The 22,810-nt window shown below is 39.2% G+C and overlaps 1 protein-coding gene across 8 annotated transcripts in view; it reads right to left on the bottom strand.

Annotated features, from left to right (window-relative positions):
• CDC14A (cell division cycle 14A) overlaps positions 1-22,810 on the bottom strand; it is a 179,631-nt gene that overhangs the window by 23,233 nt on the left and 133,588 nt on the right. For 5 of the 8 annotated variants that reach the window (XM_082686498.1, XM_082686495.1, XM_082686497.1 and 2 more), the window contains exons 11-13: positions 14,640-14,799; positions 4,024-4,139; positions 2,204-2,251 (exon numbers count right to left, since the gene is read on the bottom strand). In XM_082686498.1, coding sequence (XP_082542624.1) covers positions 2,204-2,251; positions 4,024-4,139; positions 14,640-14,799 — 324 coding nt within the window. The remainder of the gene's footprint in view (positions 1-2,203; positions 2,252-4,023; positions 4,140-14,639; positions 14,800-22,810) is intronic. The other 3 variants (XM_082686494.1, XM_082686500.1, XM_082686496.1) reach the window with 1 other exon arrangement.

Here is a 22,810-nt window from a genome sequence, read left to right as displayed (position 1 = left end):
TCTTATCAACAGTCTTGGCAAACATGTCCAAGCCCTCATCAAGGCATGTACAGCACTTACAATCACCTAAGACAGGGTAAACTAGTAACATTTCTAGTACTTATTTACAAGATACTAGAAATTCACCTCAGTAACAGTACCTGATAGGCTGCATAAGAGTCAGAGGTGAGAGGTGAATCAGCTTTCCACCCCTATCTTATCAACAGTCTTGGCAAACATGTCCAAGCCCTCATCAAGGCATGTACAGCACTTACAATCACCTAAGACAGGGTAAACTAGTAACATTAAAGAGATGGCAGCAGGTCACGATAACAGTGACAGGAGCAGCAGTCAAGGCTGACGGAGCACTTGCTCTACGTCAGGCTCTCTTCTGAGAACCTTATAGATGGTAATCGGCTCATCCTCACAACAGCCCTGTGAGGTAGTTGAGACAGCAATCCTCACTCTGCAAGTAAGCAAACAGAGCCACAAAGGAAAAGCTCCTCATCCAAAGTCACTCAGTGAGCAAGGGACAGAGCTGGGATTCCAATCCAGGGTCCAAAGTCCTGTCCATCACCAGGATCTTGCCCTGTTGGTCATCCCTTCTTTGATGGTGGTGTTCATTCTTTGCACGTCCTTAGATTCTACTCCTTTATATTTTAAATCTGTCTTCTTCTTTCCGCTCTGCAGCTGCCCTAGCTGAGGCCATCACTACTCTTTCTCGTGGCTACTAGCAACATCTTGTAATCTTCTTCCTTAAAATTCAAATTCTGAAGAGCCTCCGGTAGAATCTAAAATATTTAATTATGTCGCTCTGCTGTTTAAACCATTTAATCTTTCCTCGGTGCCCAGAAAGCCTGAGCTCCTTGGCTGTACTTATGAAATCCTCCTATCTGGCCTTAGCCTTTATGAACAGGTCCCTTCTTTCCACGCTTTCCCACTAGACATCTCTCCTCCAGTGACACAAACTGTTCTGAGTTCGCTGAATGGACAGCACTCACACCTGTGTCCAGCCTGCATATGCTGTTTTTGCTGCCAGAGCATCTCCTCCTTCCCTTACTCCCCCTCCATCTCCATCTCCATCTGCCTCGTTCCATTGCTTATACTTTGCTGGTCAAAACAGCTGGTACCCTGTAGAGCAAGCACTGAATTCCCAGGCAGGGTAAGCATCCTGTTTCATCATATATTCTCAAGGTAAATCATAGCCCTCATGCCATATTTCATTGGTATTTCTTTTCTTTGCTATCAGCTCCACTGAGGGCAAAGGACTGTCTCTCATTTCTATTCCCAGTGCCAGTCTCAGTCCAGTGCCAGACTCAGAGAGGATGTTCATTAATGTTTGAGGGAAAAGAGACTCAAACCTGGACAGCCAGGGTCCAGTCACGGTTTTAATACCAAACCTGTTTAAACGCACCTGGACCTTGCTTTCCTATCTGTTCTAGAAAAGCTTACTTACTTGTAGACTCTTTCCTTCATCATCCTCTCCCCCAAACAACATTTTAAGTACATGTTTTGTCTCTAAAACATGAAAGGGAAAAGTGGTACAAGGAAACAGCTCAAGTTTCTGGAGAAGTCTGAGCCCTCTCAGAAATGCCCACACAAAACCACCCTAAAATCTTGGGCTGCATAAGAGTCAGAGGTGAGAGGTGAATCAGCTTTCCACCCCTATCTTATCAACAGTCTTGGCAAACATGTCCAAGCCCTCATCAAGGCATGTACAGCACTCTGGTACCACTGGTGCCTTGAAACCACCCCAGGACTGTTTGGGGGGCATTTTTTCCAGAGACAAACACTAATGTTTCCCCTTCAGATGGAGGACGGGGAAGGAAATAAGACTAGAAAATAAAGAACAAACACATGTAAAATGAGGGGGGAAGAGGGCTAACAGAAGTGTTAAAATCTCAAGGCAAACTTGGTCACTGGATTGAAAGGCACTTTGCCACGCAAGCGTAGTTTCTTAGAGACCCCAGAACGTGCCGGAAGCACAGACTGCACTGATGTCACTACCAGTGGCCACACCTACGGATACCTCAGGAAAACCAAAATCCCCTTCTCGGTGAGCATTAAAAATAAGGTGTAGCATAAAAATCCAGAACAGAAAGGAAGGGACTTAAAAAGTGAAAAGCTGTACACAATTTATTTTCACCAGTTTTGGGGGTGGGAAATGTATCTAAAGGTGAGTACTTATTTACAAGATACTAGAAATTCACCTCAGTAACAGTACCTGATAGGCTGGGACACTGCTCTTGGGTGCCCTTTCATATCCTCCAACCTACGGAAATCAAAGACAAATGCTCATGCATCACTGGGTTCACACATTGAATCAAAGACCAAAAGGCAGAGCATGTGGAGTCAGACCAGTAAAAATACTAAATTTGTAAAAGGGGGAAACCTCCCAAATGGATATCAGTACTCATCCCGTTTCTAAAACAAATCCCAGAACCAGCAGGAAACCCATTTCAGTCATTTTGATTCATCTTGAATTTAATTTACAGCAAATTGCTTTAAATCAGAAGGTAGTTAAAAAAAAAAAAAAAGTTCAATGATGATGAAAAAAAGTTCAACCATGATGCTGTTAGGAAAAACTCAATTCCAAAAAAATTTCAGAGAATTAGAAAAATCATACTGGAATCACCTTCTAAAATTTGGGTAGTGGAGATTCTCTTACTTCTTTTGCCTACTTATGTGTCAAGTTATATGCCAATTTATCCCTCCCTGCCCCTTATGATTTCTTCAGAATAAAATCTACATCTGTTTGAAATTAATTAAGCAATATAAAGCCATTTCTTAAGAGTTTCAAAGGAAAACAGGGCAAATAAAGAGATTAGTGGTCTTGAAGAACCTTCCACAGACGTCGATGGTTCCCACAGCAAGCAGAGCACACACTGCACAGTACTGGGTATGACTAGCAGTTCCATTCCAACTCCGTCCCACAGGGGAGGGATCGAACCTCTCTAAGCTCAAGCAACCAATCCAAATGTGGGTGATGATACGTACCTTTTGTATTAACTCAGTTAATCCTCATATTGAAACTAAGCACCTACCAAGGCTCCTGACCATAGTAGCTGCTCAGTGAATGATAAGTCTCTTTAGTTTTCTGTGGCAGCTGGCGGTTACTACTAAGCATCAGTCTTGCTATCCCATCTTCTCCTGTTGCTATAGAAAACGGTCACCTTGAATTTGGGCCGCATAAACCTTCTTTCCTCAGGTCAGGGAACCAGTACTCAAAGTTCAGACCTAATTCGACTTGGGTTCTAATCCTCCCAGATAACACATGAAAACTAAACTCTCTGTGAAGCTGTTTGACACGTTATCATGCTGGCAAAACACCCCTCTTGCTGTGCCTGTGTCTCACTTAAAAAGTAGCCATTTCCCATTATAATCATTTGTGAACTTGTCACCACCCCGTATGTTACAGTAAGGAACCTAAAAGATATTCACAGATTTCTGCACCTACATTGATCCTGAAGACTTTCTTTTTTAACTGATCTGAACCAGGAGCACGTTCCAGATAGTGTGATCCCAAGTCAGGTTCCATCAATCGGTTCTGATTCGTAATTTTAGACTTCAAACTCAGGATGGTTATAACTTTACAGACACAGGTAAGAACTGGTTATTCAATTCTCAGATACAGAACACTAAGCTAAGGAGCAAGGACATACCAAAGCTTGGCATTTAGTACTTTTCTGCCCTCTCTAGATTTAAAACGAAAGTCTCAGCACACCTGTAAGACAGGACACCCACTCATGGGGGAAGAGTAGAATTCCAAACGGAATTTTGAGCACAGTCCCAGGGACACCCGAGGGCACCGCAGTTTAAGGTGGGATTCCAGAGGCTGAGAGTTTGCAGGAGCTGCTGTCTGTAAGCTTCTAAAGCTTAGCTGCTCCCAACAGTGACCGGATAATAAACTACCCAAAACAGTAATAAACCAGAAAACAAGAGGTAAACATGGCTCTTGCAGAATGATATTCAAAAGAGAAGAGTAAATGCTCTATCCACAAATGGAGGCACAATACAAACTTAAAAGTTTAAAATGGATCCTACCTAAATGCACAGGATGGTGAGGAGCGTGGCTGCCTCTGACTTTTTAAGGCACGTAGTTTGTCTCCCTGGGTTATACTGTTTTTCATTTCCACATCCTCATCCTCTTCTAAATTACTCTGGAAAAAAAATGCATGTTCCATAGAAAAGTTATTATGAAAAATTTTGCTTTACATAGATTTCTTAATAGACTATAAACCATGTATTTCATATAGATTATCTTAAATAGTTTTAACACACTATGAATTCAGCATTATGTCTGTGTGCGCGCACACACACACACATATACACACACATACTAAAGAATGTTCAACTATTCATCAATTAAATATACTGGTTAAACTTCAAATCAAAGCTTGGGTATGAATGTGGTAGAATTTAAAAGGAGCTCTTTCTTACAACGGACCACAGCCAAAGAGACTCTCATGGAAACAAAATCATGCTTTGGAATATAGCTCACATACAGGCTGACTCAATAGATACATTACAAATATGTTTCCAGAGACAACTAGGATCAGTCACTGCAAATGTTATAACTTATTTACAAAAATGGAAGATAAAACAATTTAGGATATCTAGACAACAACTTACTAGGCTCGATTAACACCAGTAAAAGCACCCAAGACCTTTCCAGAAGGAGTTAAAGCTTACTAGATTGGGAAAGTGTTTCCTGCTGAAATAAGTCTTATAGGTTGAAAAATAGAAGTACCATACAAGGTCTCTTCACATGCTAGCTCACATTTCATTCTTACAACTCAGGGCAGGGAGGACACTGTTGCCCATAAAGATGAAAAAAAGGAGGTGCTCATAGAAGAATATTGCCCAAGCTCCCTAAAGCTCTTCATAACAGCTATGATTTTAAAATCAGACTTCTTGACCCCAAATACAACAGTACACTAACACTGCACCAGTAAAGATTTTATTTTGCCCACTTTCTCTCCTGAATAATTCACATGCCTTGAATTTGCTAATTCCTTGCAGCCATAAAAGTCTTCTCCCGTCTTTAAAGCTAAAACTTTTAATTGATAAAAGATATACAGAAATATACTTCCCTGTCATATTCTAGTCATTTCTGATAGCCATTCCTGACTCAAAACACTTCTTTGCTCCCCGCCACATAGGTTGGGTTGCATGGCTACATCTGGGGTCTCTAGGCATGTCCTGGGTAAAAAGACCACACCTTACTACTTTAAGTTGGAGCTTGAAAAAGCAAAACAGACATACAAAGCACACACCTGGAACGAAAGAAGAAATAATGAAGAAGAAAGCTTCCTAGAGGAGGAAATCCTTTAATTGAGTACTGAAGAATGAGTATGGAGTGAAGCAGACCAAGGTCACAGGAAGGGTCATGCTGGCAAAGAACACCTGTTCAACTGTCACAGGCTCATGGAAGCTTAAAGTCAGACAAGATTGTCTTAAAGTCATAAGTTGCCCATCTACAAAGTCTTCAGGAATTGGTTATACTATCTCAGACCTTACCACCCCAGTGGGGAGAAATCCATTACACCCAAAGAAGTCGGCAGGAATAGAAATAAGGCAGGCCTGAAAGCTAGGCTTGCTAGCAGGATGGCACACCTGAGGAGGTGGGCTTAGCTTCACCCAGCCATTAACATGGGTGTTATTACCAGTTACTTGTAACTGACGGAAGGACCGGCACACAGTAGGAGTCTTTAGAATATGGAACTGGGTTCTTGAATGACCTGACAGGATCCTCACCCTTATTGGTCAGGTTCATTGTCCAATGGGCACCTTTGTGGGAAAGCCAGGAAAGCTCCTTTGTCCTTCCAACCAGGAGGATCTTTGTATTCCTAACTCTGAAATGCCTTCAAAATTCTTTTTTTTTTTTTTAAGATTTTATTTAATATTTATCAGACTGAGAGAGACCTAGTGAGAGAGGGAACACAAGCAGGGGGAGTGGAAGAGAGAGAAGCAGGCTTCCTGCTGAGCAGGTTACCCCATGCAGGGCTCGATCCCAGGACCCTGAGATCATGATGGGAGACCAAGGCAGACGCTTAGTGACTGAGCCACCCAGGCACCAGTACCTTCAGATTCTAAGGAAAAGTGAGCTTCAACCTAAAATTCCCAAATTCAACCCAATAGACATAAAGGTAGAACAAATACACAAAAATTGACCTCCCACACAATCTCTCTGAGAAAACTATTAAAGGATGTATGTCAGGGAAAAGTTAAGAAGACAGGAGGAAATCCAGGAAAATTAGGACTCTAACTGCAGAGTATAAAAAGAAGGGCTCAGTTTGGAACTGTAGAGTAGGGCTAGAGAGCAGCCAATCCAGGCTGGAAAGAAGAAGCCTCTTGGGGAAAAGAATGAACTTGGTAAAGTTTTTTGGCTGTGTCAAGATTTTGAAAAAATTAAAATTTTCTTGGCACAACTAGGGGGAGGAGGGAGTAGCCTTATTTTTTCCCCAAGGAAAAAAAATACACAGAAAACTCTGCAAATAAAAAGGCAATTAACTCACATCTGAACTCATATAACACTGTGTCAACTGTATGTAAATGAAAAATAAATAAATATAAAACACCACAAAAATAGGTAATTAACTCTGGGAAAAACAAAGAGAGGTTCAACAAAGGAAACAGAGTAGACTACCAACCTCAAGAGTGAACAATTCTTACACAGTAATAATGACATATTATTGGTTTTAACCCAAAATTATGATGTAGCTGTACTGGGAAGCACAGGGGAGTGAGAGTAACATCTCAGGGGAGGGGGAAGCTAAAATCCCATCCACCACAACCAGGAGGCAATCAAAAAATGTCCAAAATCAATAAACTGTTTTAAATAGCATTACAAGCAAGACACTGATGTGCAGAAATATGGTAGTGAAAATGCCGGTATCATTTGCTTAGAGGTTCCCCCTTCTGTGGGTGGGTTTGGGAGTTGGTCTAGGAGAATAGAAAGGTGGGATAGGGGATGGATATTTTTTATTAGAATTCAGTAATTTTTGACACTTCTAAAAGTGTGATCACATATTACTTGGAAAAAATAAATACTAATTTAACAAGATATAGAATTAAACAAAAAAAATAGTATGTTTTACATTATGGTTATGTTACAAGTTACAAGTATTTTCTCTCCCACTTCATTATGCATCTGAAAGGTAAAATCTTTTAAATATAATACATTTCCAATGTAGAAAACAATGAAAACACTGCAACAGAGAGCCACACCCCTAAATAGCCAGATTTAATATATTTTCTACTTTAGCTCCTTCTCTCTTTTTTTTTTAAGATTTATTTGACAGGGAGAGATCATAAGTAGGCAGAGAGGCAGGCAGAGAGAGAGCGGGAAGCAGACTCCCCGCTGAGCCGAAGGCAGAGGCTTAACCCACTGAGCCACCCAGGCACCCCTGAAGCTCCTTCTCTTAAGGAGTTTACTTAAATACCCTAGCTCTCAAAGAAAAAGAAAACATTACTTATTAAGTCCCAGCTCCTCTCAACCTCTGGAGAAGGAAACCATGTATTTTCTAAAGGGGAAAAAAAAAATTTAAAAAAAAAATATATATATATACACAAACACACAAGTATCATAGGGGAAAAATATATATTTATTTTATATATAAAATAATATATAAATATATATATTTATTTTTTCCCTATGATACTTGTTATGTAATGACAAAATGCAGATAAGAGTGTAAAAAATATTAAAACCACCAACATATTTACCATCAAAAAGCAAAGCCCATTAGCATTCTGGCATATAGTCTTCCAGATTTTCCCCCATGTTATACATACCATCCCCCAACATACTTCTTCCTGACAAAGAGGTTGAGTTACATATATGCTGCCCTATAACTTACTTTTTCACCTGAAAGATACATTGTTGGAAGTATTTCAGTAGAAATTAAAAAAACCAAAACCTCCCAAACCTCTCTATTATTATTCTTTGTGGCTCTATAAAATTCCATTGTCTAGATACACCAAATTTCATTTCTTTTCCTTTGGTTCAGGCTGTTCTCTGTCTTTTATCACTATAAACAGCTCCAACAAACATCTTCCTCTATACATATGGCTTTTAAACACTGTACTATGATATTATGGCTTTTACACACTGTCTTAAGATGGATTCATAGAAGTGGAACCTCTAAACGCATTGTACGGTCTTCCGCCATGCTTCTTCAAACGGTCCTCCATTTCAACCTCCAACTGGCAATCTTTAGTTTTTATTCCCCAAATCCCTGCTAATATTGCCTACATTCTTTAATCTCACACAACCTGAGAGGCAGAAACAGGATCTTGTCATTTAGATTTGTGTTTCTTTAATTTCTAGGAAAGTAGAAATAAAAGAGAGTGTTTACCAGCCATGAGGATTCCCATTTTTATTTGTGTATGTGGCATTTTCACACTGATTTTTAAGCATTCTTTACATTAAACACACACACACACACACACACACACACACAACCCTAATTTGAATATGTAGCAAACATTTTCTTCTACATGGTGACTGCAAGGAGAATGAACGGGAGAAAGATAATTCTTTGTTGGGGAAGGGGGGGGGCACAGTTTAGTGGCTCCTGCAGAGGTCTGGTGACAGGTGACAGACTGGATTAGGTGTGAGAACGCTTAAATCAGGACCTGGGGATGGAAGGGGGAGGGGAAAAGATCCAGACATGCAATACTGGTCTAAAGAAATCTACTAAAATATATATCATGCCATCTTTTTTTATTATGTTATGTTAGTCACCAGAAGAAGACAATTATCATATGGTTTCCCTTATTTGTGGAATGTAAGCATAGCATGGAGGACATTAGGAGGAAGAAGGGAATAATGAAGGGGGGGAATCACGTAATTTTTTTTTATCTCAGTGTATCATCCTTTATTTTATTTCTGTGGCTTTTGTATGAAGCTTCAGGCATTTTTAGGACTAAGAGGCACAGGACATATAAGCCATAAAATTCTCAGTAGGGGATTAACAGCCTTCAAAATCTTGACAAAAAGTTTTACAATGTTATTCAAAATACATTTAAATTAAATGACGGAATTAAGAAACGAGAGAGCTGGAAGAAAAATGACACTGGCCTTCTGGAATCCTGAGTATGACATAGACATGAATAGAACTAAGCTCTGGGCACCTCGAACACAAACACCTGTGAAGGGAAAAAATATTAGGAAACACAGTTCCTTTTCTCATGAAGGCATGAATCAATCCCAAGAAACGGTAGACCTGCGACCGGCCATTTGAAGGCTTCTCAACAGGTGCTGGGAGGTCTCATTCTTTCTACCAAATTTATTCCTTAAAATAACTGATAAGTAGTCACAACTGGTGAATGCAGGGAACCTAGCCTAGGCTTCCTTTGTGCTCCAGCCCCTCTCCCCCCAGAGTCTCCGTGCATATCCTCTCTGGCCCTGAGCTGCTTGAATCCCCTAAAATCTGTTGAAAAGAAACAAAGTCACATGGTTGCTGGTGGTACAAACTCAGAAAGCCTAGTCCAGGGAAGACCCTCATATTTTTGCTCCCCAAAGAGGTAGGTCTGTTGTCAGACTCATCACTGCCCTCCGGAGGGTCTAAGTACCAGCTCTTTCATTCAGATACCAGCCTGCCCTACATAAAGGCAGGAAAATGAGAGCAAACTAAAATACATAAAGAAAGACCATTTCAAAAGATATGCTTATTTACAGATGATGGTCTAGCTAAAGAACAAATTATAGTTGCAAACTAGAAAGATTTATTTTATGCCATCGGTTGTTCTCTAAATATAGACAAGATGAAAAAGAAAATAAAATGTATGCATAGGTTTCAGTAGGATAAGTAATGACTGACCAACGCATTAATCTGATGGTGACAGAGTAAGTCACTGGGGAGGCAGTGGTGTGTGCCATTAAGAAAAAAATCTATTAGACAAAATATAGCACACTAGGGAAAAAAGACGGAAGAGTTATAATAGAAAAATGACATAAAAAGAGAGTTTGAAATAGAAATGAGTAAAAATAGAAGTGAAAGGATTGGAAGAGAAAGATGATAATGGATTTTTAGTAGGTTTAAGTGATTTGGCTGGGAAAGGTGGCTGGGTCATCTCCAAAATTCTTTCAGCTCTCAGATGCTGAAACTGTGAGATGTGAAAGCTGAGGAAAGGCAAAGATACCATCTCATAACAAGCTACTTCTGATCATGTAAAGTTTGGATTTATCAGAGCCCCCAAGTCTGTCTTCTCTCCTTCCTCGGCTGCCACTGTTGAGACCTTTATCCCCTGGGACCACTCCCCCTTCACCAACTTCCTGGTCTCCCACCCCAGGCCACACAGACCCCAGCACCCCTTTCCTTCACAGCCAGGGAAGTCTGCCCAAACTCTCGCTCTCTGTTGTACTGTCACTCTCCTGTCCTAGAACCTCTCCCGAATCCCAGTGGCATTCAGAATGGAACTGGAATGCCATAGGGGTCCCAAGAGTAGAAAGAACGGTGCTTGAAAGAAGAGTCTTAGAGAGTTGATTTTTTACTTCATGGATTTTCTCTTTCTAAGATACACTCTATACACGGGCATTAGGTATAAAAGAGCAAAGGATTTTATAAATCACAGTATCTCCGTGACATGATTAAAAAGCTATATTCTTGGAGCACCTAGCTGGTTCAGTCGGTGGAGTGCAAGACTCTTGATCTCAGGGTTGTGGGTTTGAATTCCATGCTGGGTGTAGAGATTGCTTAAAAACAAGATCTTTAAACATTAGTTAATTAAATAATTAACTAAAACATGATATTTTTATTTACCTGTCAATTTATGTGATGTTGGTGGAAGGGGCAGCACTTGTACCTAATTAATATCTCTAAGTCAAGAGCATCTGATTGATTGGTGTGCTACTATTGGATTATCACCCCAGAGAAGGAAAAGTTAATAATCACAATTCCAGGAGAAATCTACTGCGACAGACTGGCTAAAGTTCTGTCCAAACTGACTGATGTAATACACTAAAGCTACACTTAGGACCGCATAGAGAGGCAGCAGGGTACGGAGAGGGGCCTCAGGTGGGTGGCTGAGAGGAGACACTGAAGCCAGAGCACCGACGTCTAACTGAGAGCTCTACTGTGTACTCTGGGATCTTGGAGAGACAGTTTGACTTTCTCTACCTCAGTCATGCCTTCTGTTAAAGGAGGCCTAGTAACAATGCCTATTTCCTATAGCTGCTATAAGAATTAAGAGTTAACCCATGTAGGGGATGCCTGGATGACTCAGTCAGGTTAAGTGTCTGTCTTCAGCTCAGGTCATCATCTCAGGGTCCTGGGATGGAGCGCCATGTCAGGCTCCCTGGTCATCAGGAAGTCTGCGTCTCCCTTTCCCTCTGCTCCTCCTAATCCCCTTCTTCCAGCTCATCCTCTCTCTCTCTCTCAAATGAATGAATAAAATCTTAAAAGAAAAAAAGAATTAATCCGTGTGAAGTGCCTAGAACAGTGCCTGGCACATAGTAGGTACTATTTAGGTGGTTGTTACATTCTAAGCTCCTCCCTTAACTCCTTAAGTACTGATCCCTTAAATAAAGTGTTTTAAATTCCATCTTCTTAAAAACATTTTTTAATAACCCCGATGCATGATGGGCCCTCGGGCCCTGGCATGTCTAAGTGAGCACTTATTGCTGGTACTATGTTGTATTTGCGCACAGACTACCTTTGGATAGCTTGGATTATTATCAATTTCATGTCTGTTTTCTTGTTTGTTTTTGATGAAACCATAAGCCTTCTTCATTCTTTCAAGCACCATTCACGAAGGCCCTGTGGGCAGACAGAAGCCTCGATCTTCATAAAATGAGTATCACCAGGCCAGGGAGGAGATGTAAGGACCATGGAGGAAAAATACAAAGCAAGGCAGGAGCACCGAGCAGGGAGCCTAACCTAGAGCCTAACCCATCCCCATAGGATGGGTTGGGTGTATTTCATAGTGCCTAGCCCAGCACTGAAGACCAGATTCAATCAAGGTAAAGCCTCTATTTTAAAAAGATTTTTCATAACTCTAAGCAGGCAAAGAGAATTCATTACAGCTGCAGCCTCGCCCATTCCCGTGGCCTGAATCCTTCCGGTTGATCCTTTTTGTCTATTTGCCCACCTCTTGGGCACTGAAAAACTACATAGTCAAACCTTCTCAATCAGGTAATTACAGAGCTTCCTAACAACCAATCCCAGGAAAATTCCTATAGGCCTGGGAAACAGAAAAATAATTTAGTATCTCATTTTCAATTTGACATTACTTATAAAAAGAGGGGGTAGTAAGCAACCTCTAGAAGAATAGCACCTTTTTCTGCACTTTATGTACAAACTAATAAACCCAGAATTCCTATGGGCTTCTATCCTGAACATGGTCTAGAACTTGAAAACATTAAAATCCTTGCAGTATTCTCAACTTCTTTTCCCATTTGGAATTCACAAGAATGACAAAGATGTTACTCCCTCTATTACATTCACTTTTGAGTAAACTAATTCCCCATATTCATGTACTGTTCTGGAGCCAGCACCAGATAAGAATGGCGAGAAAAGGGCTTAAAAGTGTTATTTATGCAATGCATCTCACCTATTTATATGTATATGTCACTGTCTGAAATCTTAACCACACCATTGTTCTGTGGTATTTCTAAATTCCTGTATTTCTGTGCTCTAATTTCAAAAATCATACTTCTGAATGGCTAGAGCTAAAGTAATTAATCTAGGGTTGCAAGGAATAAGAAAGGGGAAGAGAAACAGCCCAATATCTGAACACATGCTCATATTTAAAACTGACTTACTTTAAATTTCATATTTCATTCTTCAGTGATAAATAAATGTTAGTCTTAAATTCAACAAATTGAGATCTAAAAAAGCATGAGAACAAAATGTTCTAACTATAAGATGTTAGTTTAATGTGATTATGATATAGAAAACATTATATTCCTATAAGATAAATATGTTTCCCAGATGGATGGATAGATTGTATGTGTATTTTTCAGAAGTCATAATTCAAAGCACTGTTTACTTGAACAAACCTAAGAAGGAAATGCTGACCAGAGCAAGGAAAGCATTCTTGCTTAGCTATACTTTCACATTAAAATGTCAGTTCAGATCCTTTTGTTTGCTTTGAATAGGCCAGACTACAACACAGAGACAAGAAAAAGTCAACAAGGGCTCTGAACATCAACATGACCTTGGCTAAGATTTACATTTTGTCAGGACAGATGATTCAACACAAGTAAACTTAGCCACTTCTTCAGTGGCTGTCCTGGATTAGAGACCACAGGGTTGAAAAATTGGTTCTTCCGGCAGTCTCCATCCTGTGTCCTTGAAGGAAGCCTACTCAACCTATTGCCAAGCACTCTGGTTATCTTTCTCGGTGAAAGAAACCTGTTTGGCATGTCACTTGTTGACCTAAAGCAGCTAAGAGGCATCCTTCCATTTTGGGTTCCCTGAGGGCCAAACTTGAACCACAGTTTTTGCTCAAGAATATTGTCCAGGCCCAACAGGTCACCGTCTAATAGAAGGCAAATCCACACTTGCTGCCTGAATATTTTTTTAAGATTTATTTACTTGAATTGGGGGGGATGCAGAGGGAGAGGAAGAGAATCTCAAGCAGACTCCCTACTGAGCAGGGAGCCTGACATGGGGCTTGATCCCATGACCCCTCGATCATGACCTGAGTTGAAACCAAGAGTTGGACACTTAATCAACTGAGCTACCCAGATGCCCCACTGTTTAAATATTTTCAACAGCTCTTTTTGCTCCCTCAGGGATATAAAAATACAACTATAAACCAAGTGCTTAGTTTCATCCTGTGGTAGAAAGAGCTAAACCAGGAGGGAGATTCACAGTCTCAAAGTGGTCTCACGACTAAAGAACTCCATGACCTTAAGCAAGTCATGGGATTCGGTGGGACCCCTGGCTTCGGATCCACACACAAGGGGAAGTAGGACAAATGATTTCCATGTTGCTTCCAGCTCCAAAAATGCCCATGATCCTACCTGTTATAAGTCACTTACATTTTTAGGTAGCACGGTATAACAGAAAAAACACAGACTCCGAATCAGACAGATGTGGATTGGAAGCAACCAAAGTTAGAACTTCTGACATTCAGTTTCCTTGCTATAGAGAGATCATATTGCCTAGGTAATATTGCTGATTTTACCTATTACCAGCTAGTTGTAAAGATTAAATGGGACCACAGATGTCAGCTGTTTAAAATGGTTTGTTTATAATAGAGCCACACACACACAAAAAAAATTTGCTCCTAATGATATTTGCAACTCTGGATTTTAGAAATCAATATGAATTGGAGACTTTCAAAAAATCACTTGTGGCATAGGCTGTGTCTTCAATTGCCACATTAATTCTTTCTTCTTTATATCCACTTCCATCTTCAAATAGAAAATTTGTTATCCTGTCTCCTTTTTGTACATAGTCTCCAAACCAGAATGGCCTCCTTTATAATTGTGCTCCTTAAGTTATAGCTTTTTTATTTCTAAGGATAATTGCTTTCTTTGCTCTGGATTCTTGTTTTACAGGTAGATGACTCCACATCTAAAAATATTGGTACTCTGAGCATTTCAGGAAAGCGGTATTGCTATGTGATATACGTTCAGCTGGGAAACAAAGAAATACAGAACTTTATCCTAAGGAGGCACGAAAATCTTCCTGAGGAAAACTCACCTCTCCAAATCTGTCCACGTTTTGTATTTTAGATAAGTTTCCACCTATAGACATATCATCCAAGCTAGAAAGAATTTTATTAATATTTCCTTCACTGGATGGTCTATTTTTCAGCTTGGATCGGAAAATGTCTCCTTGGACCCATAACGATGCCTGTTTTCTGGAAAAAGGAGAGAAAACAAAATAATCTGTAAAATAAATTACTATCATCTCATTAAAGTAATATCTTAGAAATAAAAAGATTAGCAGATAAACCTTTACAAGTCAGACTAGAAAGATTATGAAATCTGAGATTTTTTTTAAAAGTCATTTTCTGAAAGTCAGAATTAAGTTATATGAATTAAATTAAATAAATTAAAGTGCTATATGAAACAAATACTTATCTTCCAATATATGTCTGTACCATACATGAGTTGCCTATTGAGATTTTTAGATGCTTACAACAAAGAAAAACGACTGTGAGCCCATTTGCCTTTTACACATGAATCTGAAATCTATAAGATACTTCTCAAATGGCAATTTGATATGTCTATAAAAACAGCCGGAGTGAACTGGACTCAAAGATGGAAGGTGAAGAAACTGGAATCAAACAGAGAGTACCTGAAAGATTACGAAATCCTTAATTGTGTGTGGCAGCATGAAAAAACACAATTTTTGAAACCCACTTTTTTTTTTTTAAGATTTTATTTATTTATTTGACAGAGAGAGAGATCACAAGTAGGCAGAGAGGCAGACAGAGAGAGAGGGAAGCAGGCTCCCTGCTGAGGCTCGATCCCAGAACCCTGAGATCATGACCTGAGTCAAAGGCAGAGGTTTAACCCACTGAGCCACCCAGGTGCCCCTAGAAACCCACTCTTACCACCCAAAAGCAAGGTATAGAGCATCAATTAGATTATCCTTGAAGAATCAGAAAATGTACATCATCGGTAAGTTTTCTTATATAAAATAAGGTACAATTATAACTGTTTTCAAGGTTATAGGAAAAGAACTTAATATACGTAAACAAAAATGATAGTCTGGGTTTAAAATTTTTATTGTTAGAGTCACCTTCCTCCATTTCTTTTAAGATAAACTGCCCATTAGATAGTTTTCATTCTATTCTACATCATACTTGACAAAAGAGAATTAAGCTAAACTTATGACTCATCATAAGGAATATCAACATCCAGGGAAATAATAGCATTATCAAGGAGATGCTACCAATTAGAACATAGATTTATTTTCTGAGGCAATAGAAAGACTAAGGAGTATTTTCTCTCAAAGTTTCCAAATAACATTCAGGCTAAAATACGAGGAGAAAAACCATGACAAAATATCCTCCCTGAACTGTACTCTCACTGGACCCTCAAGAAAGGAATCCACCGTTCCTTTTTAAAAGAGTTTACTCACAAATCAGAATTTTTGTTTATGATTAAATACTGCTGAAAGTCTTTAAGAAAAGTTTAAGTTTTAAGTTATACAGCAAAATTTTACATGTGCAATGCCTCCAACCAAGCATATCCATGCAGGTATCACCCTAGAGCTATATCCTTGTATTCAAGATACAAAAATGCTTAGTGCAGTGTTATTTGTAAAAAAAAGAAAAAACTGGAAATACAGAATGGACAAACAAGCTTATTAAGAGTTCATCCACCCTGTGAAATATTATACAGCCAGTAAAAAGCCCTGGGCTGGACCTCCACGTAGTAATAAAGAACAGAAGAGCAGTTATGAAATAAAGCATTCGTGAAAGAAAAATTTAAGTGACAGAATGGAAGGTATGATGTCATTTTTTGTATTAAAAAAGTATAATTTAACCAAAAGTTTAGTTATCTAGAACATACAGCAACATATTGACCAGTTACTCCCAAGAATAAAAGGAAACTTTTACTTTCTACTGCATGTCTACGCTGTTTGGACTTTTTTAAAACAATGTGACTCATGTGCTTTTATAAGAAAAATAAGTGATAAATAAACGGATAGATAGATGGATCAAAGCAGAACAAAGCTAGTGTTAGTATGGAAAGGAACCTTTAATGTTGCTATCATAAAAGACAGCAGACAGCACATCACTACATTGTTTTAGCAATAGTATTTATACATACATTTAGAAAGGAGTCAGTTTACTAAGTGTCCAAAGATTAACAGTGTGGGATAGGACTGGATGGTTGGGAAGCTTTCTTTTTTAAAAAATATAATATCCTATAAAGAAGATGTGGTCCATATATACAATGGAGTATTAGGCCTCCATCAGAAAGGATGAATACCCAACTTTTGTAGCAACATGGATGGGACTGGAGGAGATTATGCTGAGTGAAATAAGTCAAGCAGAGAGAGTCAATTATCATATGGTCTCACTTATTTGTGGAGCATAAGGAATAACACGGAAGACATTGGGAGATGCAAAGAAGTGAGTTGGGGGAAATCGGAGCGGGGAGACAAACCATGAGAGACTGTGGACTCTGAAAAACAAACTGAGGCTTTTGGAGAGGAGGGGGTGGGGGTTTGGGTGACCTTGGTGGTGGATGTTAAGGAGGGCATGTATTGCATGGAGCACTGGGTGTGCAGCATAAACAGTGAATGCTGGAACACTGAAAAGAAATAAAATAAAATAAATATAATATCCTACTCCACTTCCAAATAAGAGGTGTTTTTTTTCTTTTAATTTTTGTTCACTTTTCAGTATTTTCCAGACCAAGCAAAAGGAAAAGGGAACAATTTAAGTCTTATTTCTGAGACAGACAGTATAGAAGCTTTAGATATATAATATGCTGTCCACATATAAGACTAATGTAACATCCCTAGCATTGTTCTAAAATTGGAATTCATTTAAATTATCTTAAGAAATTTCTAGCATGGGGGCACCCAGGTGGCTCAGTTGTTACGTGTCTGCCTTCAGCTCAAGGTCATGCTCTCAGGGTCCTGGGACTGAGCCCTGTGTCGGGCTCCCTGTTCAGCTGGAAGCCTGCTTCTCCCTCTCCCTCTGCTGCTCCTCCTGCTGTGTTCCCTCTCTCACTGCCTCTCTCTCTCTGTCAAATAAATAAATAAAATATTTTTAAATAAATGAATAAATAAATTTCCAGCATGTTTTAAAATGGATTAAATTTTAAAACAAAAGCCAATGAAATTTTAAAGATATGAATAAAATAAAAACTCCAGAAATCTACACATACCAGTTCACGAAGGAGTGTGGTGGTATCTGCCTTCTATTATGGCAGAAGGTACTTTTTTGGAAGCAAACCACTGAGGAATATTTTCTCAGCTTAAGATATAGAAATTGATGGGGTTACCCCAATCACTGAGTCACTTTCAATTTTTCTGTACCAACTGTAAAAATCCATATTCAAAAACCATTTTAAGTTTTTGCTTCCTTTGTGAAAAACTTCATAACACCATGGTATAGCCTCCCTGCTACCTTACATTTTCAGAAATCCTTGCTTTAATTTTTTTGTTTCCTCCAGATTTTTTCCACTTAATGTTACATCTAGTAGAACTCTTTATCTGTTGGTTGATTCTTACATCCTTCCAAAGTAGAAGTAAACATACAGCATAATACTTGACACACTATGAACAATTCAAAAGATAACTGTTAAATTCATAAATGAGTATGTTGAGCCTCTGGTCAAAAGATTCAGTAATAAAGAACTAGTGTTTCACAGGGAGAGAACACTCAGCTCTGCCACAGACAGTGAGAAATTCAGATAAATGAAACATACAGAAAGGATAGGGATATACAGATAAATGACAGAAATCCCGGCCCTCAAAAGTTCCAGTTACATATAAAGAAAGCAAACAACTGAAATCCAGTATTAACACCTATGACCAAGATTTGCCCTTAGCTTAGTCTGAAAGAAGCAGAGACAAGGTCCCTGAGAATTCAAAAGTTGCTAGAAAGATTAGCAGAACTTAGCCACCAAAGAATTTTCCCAAAGCAAAGAAACAACATGGACTTGAAGAAATAGTGATATCAAAGTACACAGTATGTTTGGGAAAACGGGCCATTTGATTTGGCTGAAACAGAGATTATGACAGAAGCAAGCAGCAACATGTCCATGCGGGACCCTGCCCAGCACAATGAAGCATGTAGAACTGGAAATTGGAAAAATTCCAATTCCAAAATGAAGATTCTGATGCTGCTGCCAACCTAAAGATGAAAATTACAAAGTGACACCTTTCGCTTGCTTGGTTTCAAAGACTCCATCTGTCCCATCACGGGAAAGACTTGATTTGAACCTGAATATTAAAGATGAATTAGGTGTCAAAGCTGATTTGTGTGTTGCTAAGTGATGCTCTATGCAGTGCTCCTTATGAAAAAGCAGCACTTCACGCAAATCCCTTTTTTATTGACAAGGGAACTGCGCTGGCTTTTATTGTGGTGTCGGTTACTCCTTAAAAGCCTCATCTCAAACACAAGAAGGAGAACATGTATTTTTAAGTATTTAGCATTTAAAAATCAAATCCTACAAAGTTAACACACCAGCACAAAGTAAATCCACAGGTAACATCGTGGATTTTCTAAAACAGCATGAGATTAACAACCCTTTACCAAAGAGCATGGGCTTTGAAATAACAGGAAGAGATCTGTCTTGATTTAAACAGAGCCTTTGGAGAGAGATAGCCAGTGTTGGGGGTCAAGAGTTTTTGTCCGAGTCCTGGCCCTGGGTTAGTCAGGCCTGAGACCTGAGAAAATAATTAGCTTGGCTTCTTTATAAGTGAAGTCACAGCCTTCTTTTTAAAAATCTCAAGGGGCGCCTGGGTGGCTCAGTCGGTTAAGCATCTTACTCTTGATTTTGGCTGAGGTCATGATCTTAGGGTCACAAGATGGAGCCCCATGATGGACTCTGCTCAGTGGTGGGGGCAGGGGTACGGGGGCAGTGAGGGGCAGCTTGAGATTCTCTCTCCCTCTGCCCCTCCCCTGCTCAGTTGCACTGTCACAGCTATTTCTGGATTTGCATTCAGAACACAATGATAGTCAGGTGCAGCTTCTTCTGTTTGTAGCTGATTTCTCCTTCACATTCTGGAGTCCAAACTAAGCCTATCTCCCCACCACCTTAACTCTTCGTTTTCATTTTCATCACTTCTTCCATCCTAGATGCATACCCAACCTCAGTGTCCATGCAAAGCCACCATTCAGCAATTCTATATAGAAACCCAGCCCACACTGTAGGTTGAGGTAGGCCTACTCTAGCCGTGACTAGGGTACCAGTCTGCCCTGCATGCCTCCTACTCCACTGCCCCATGGCTATTATGGAAACCAAGATGGTTCCCGGTTTAAAGAACTGGACTAATGAAATGGTCTAACCTGGGATCAAGGGAAGACCAGAAAGCAGTACCACAGGTTCAGGAAGTGGAAAGGAGACAGATATTCAATGAGTTCTACTCCTACTTTAGTACAAATGGAAGATTTACTAGGAAGCTGTTTAGACAGAATTTGAGGGTAGAAGGGAAGGTTCCTGATTCTGAAACACACGTGAAAAATGTAGCTGGAAGAGAAGAAATGAGTCAAGAGTTCCCAAAGCTAGCTCTAGTTTAGGTACAGACCTCCACAGTCAGAAGCTGGTTCGGTGGTATTACGGCAAAATACAAACTTTTCAACTAAACCGGATGCATTATTGCTTACAAGACATTCTTTCCCACCTCTAACCCTTTTCACACAAGAAATGAAACAAAAACCACTCAATCGCCTGTCTTTAGTAATTGACATGAATATTTCAGGGCAAATTTCTGATGTCACATTGCCCACAAATCTTATATATACCATATCCTTAATACTGGACCCACACTGATTTAATTTTTTTTAAGATTAAGATTTTATTTACTTATTTGACAGAGAGAGAAATCGCAAGTAGGGGGAGAGGCAGGCAGAGAGAGAGTGGAAAGCAGGCTCCCTGCTGAGCAGAGAGCCTGATGCAGGGCTAAATCCGAGGATCCCAGATCATGACCTGAGCCGAAGGCAGAGGCTTAACCCACTGAGACACCCAGGCGCCCCAAAGGTTTAATTTTTGCTTAGCCAACATATCCAATACAATTGGCCGTCAATAAATGAATAAATGAAGAGCAATTTAGAGGTTTATAAATGAGTGTTACTGCAAAAATGTGACTGTCAAATAGTGCAAACTCGAACCTATGCAATGTGCTTTTTATTCTTTTTTTTTTTTAAGATTTTATTTATTTATTAGGGAGAGAGAGAGATAGAGATAGCAAGAGAGCATGAGTGGGGAGGGAATTAGCTGGCTCCCAGCTGGGCAGCGTGGGATCATGATCTGAGCTGAAGGCAGACGCTTAACAACTCAGCCACCCAGGCACCCCTGTGCTTGTTATTCTTATAAGTAAACCATGATATTGTCTATGGTTATTTTAAATTCCCGTTTATAATAGTTCAAGTTTCAATTTCTGTATTTTAGGAAAGATAAATTCTTAAAACTTTAAAATAGATTATACAAAATGTTAATACATATTCCTAAGACCACTACATGTATCTAAAAAAATGACCAAAAGAAACAGTAGGAATCAATTATAATTAAGAACTCAAGCCATTATTTTTAGACATTTTCAAGAATACTTCCATTTTTTTTCTTGAGCAGGTTTTCTCCATTTTACTTTTGGTAATTTCCTAAAATAAAAAGCAATGGTTTAACTACTAATTTCCAGAATTGCTCTTTCCAAATGTGAAACTTACCACATGCTCTAAGCACCAAAATGAACGTAGCATAAGTGATATTTACAGAGGAAGAATGACCCATGGACCCTTGTTATACAATGTGGTTGGAGGACCAGCCACATCATATCACCTGGGAGCTTATTAGAAATGCAGAATCTCAAGTCCCACCCTAGATCTGGTGAACCCAAACTGCATTTAATAGGATTCCCAAGTGATTCTTACACACTTTAATATTTAAGAAGCACTAAGACAACTTACAGCTAAATTAGAGTGTTGACAAACATCCAACTGACAGGACGTTGATGAGACTATCTTTGATAATAAAGCAGAAAGGGAGAATTTTTTATTTATAAATTTAGGAATGAAAAGAGAATCCAACCACAAAACTGTCACTCCCTTAAAGATGACTTTATTCAAAATGAAAGTTCTACTTTACAAAGACAAAACTCCCTGCAGGGTCCAGATTTAGCCTTTACGTGAGTCCTCTGTGTCAGGAAGAAACTTAAAAGTAAAAAGAACTTCTACACTCATGGATTGGAAGAAGTAATATTGAAATGTTGATGCCACCCAAAGCAATCTACAGACTCCATGCAATCCCTATCAAGATTCCAATGACATTTTTCACAGAAATAAACAATCCTAAAATTTGTATAGAACCCACAAAAGGTCCCAAATAGCCAAAACAATTCTGAGAAAGAACAACAAATCTGGAGGCATCATACTTCCTGTATGATCAGGAAACTATATCACAAACTATATTACAAAGCTAAAATGATCAAAACAGTATGGTAAGGGCATTAAAAACAGACATATATCAATGAAACAGAATAGAGAGCCTAGAAATAAACCCACATATATAAGATAAAATAATTTATAACAAGGGGGCCAAGAATATACAATGGGGAAAGTACAGTCTCTTCAATAAATGGTGCGGGAAAGGGGCACCTAGATGGCTCAGTGGGTTAAGCCTCTGCCTTCAGCTCAGGTCCTGATCTCAGGGTCCTGGGATTGAGCTCCGCATCAGGCTCTCTGCTCAGTGGAGAACCTGTTTTCCCCTCTCTCTCTCTGCCTGCCTCTCTGCCTACTTGTGATCTCGGTCTGTCAAATAAATAAATAAAATCTTAAAAAAAAATTTTTTTTAAATGGTGCGGGGAACACTGGGTAGCCATATGCAAAAGAATAAAATTGGACCACTGTCTTATACCATACACAAAAGTCAACTCAAAATGAATTGAAGAACTGAACATCAGACCTACAACCATAAAACAGAAGAAAACACAGGCAATAAGCTCCTTGATATCAGCCTTGGCATTGAGTTTTTGGCTCTGACATCAAAAGCAAAGGCAACAAATACAAAAATAAACAAGTGAGAATATATCAAACTAAAAAGCTTCTGCACAGCAAAGTAAGCTTCCAACAAAATGAAAAGGCAGCCTACCAAATGGGAAAAAATATTTGCAAATCATGTCTGAAAGGGTTTTATATCCATAATATACAAAGAACTCACACAACTCAATAGCAAAAAAGAATT

Source organism: Mustela nivalis, assembly GCF_964662115.1.
Source record: "Mustela nivalis genome assembly, chromosome: 10".
Taxonomy (NCBI): Eukaryota; Metazoa; Chordata; class Mammalia; order Carnivora; family Mustelidae; genus Mustela; species Mustela nivalis.
This window is presented reverse-complemented; position numbering and strand designations above follow the sequence as displayed.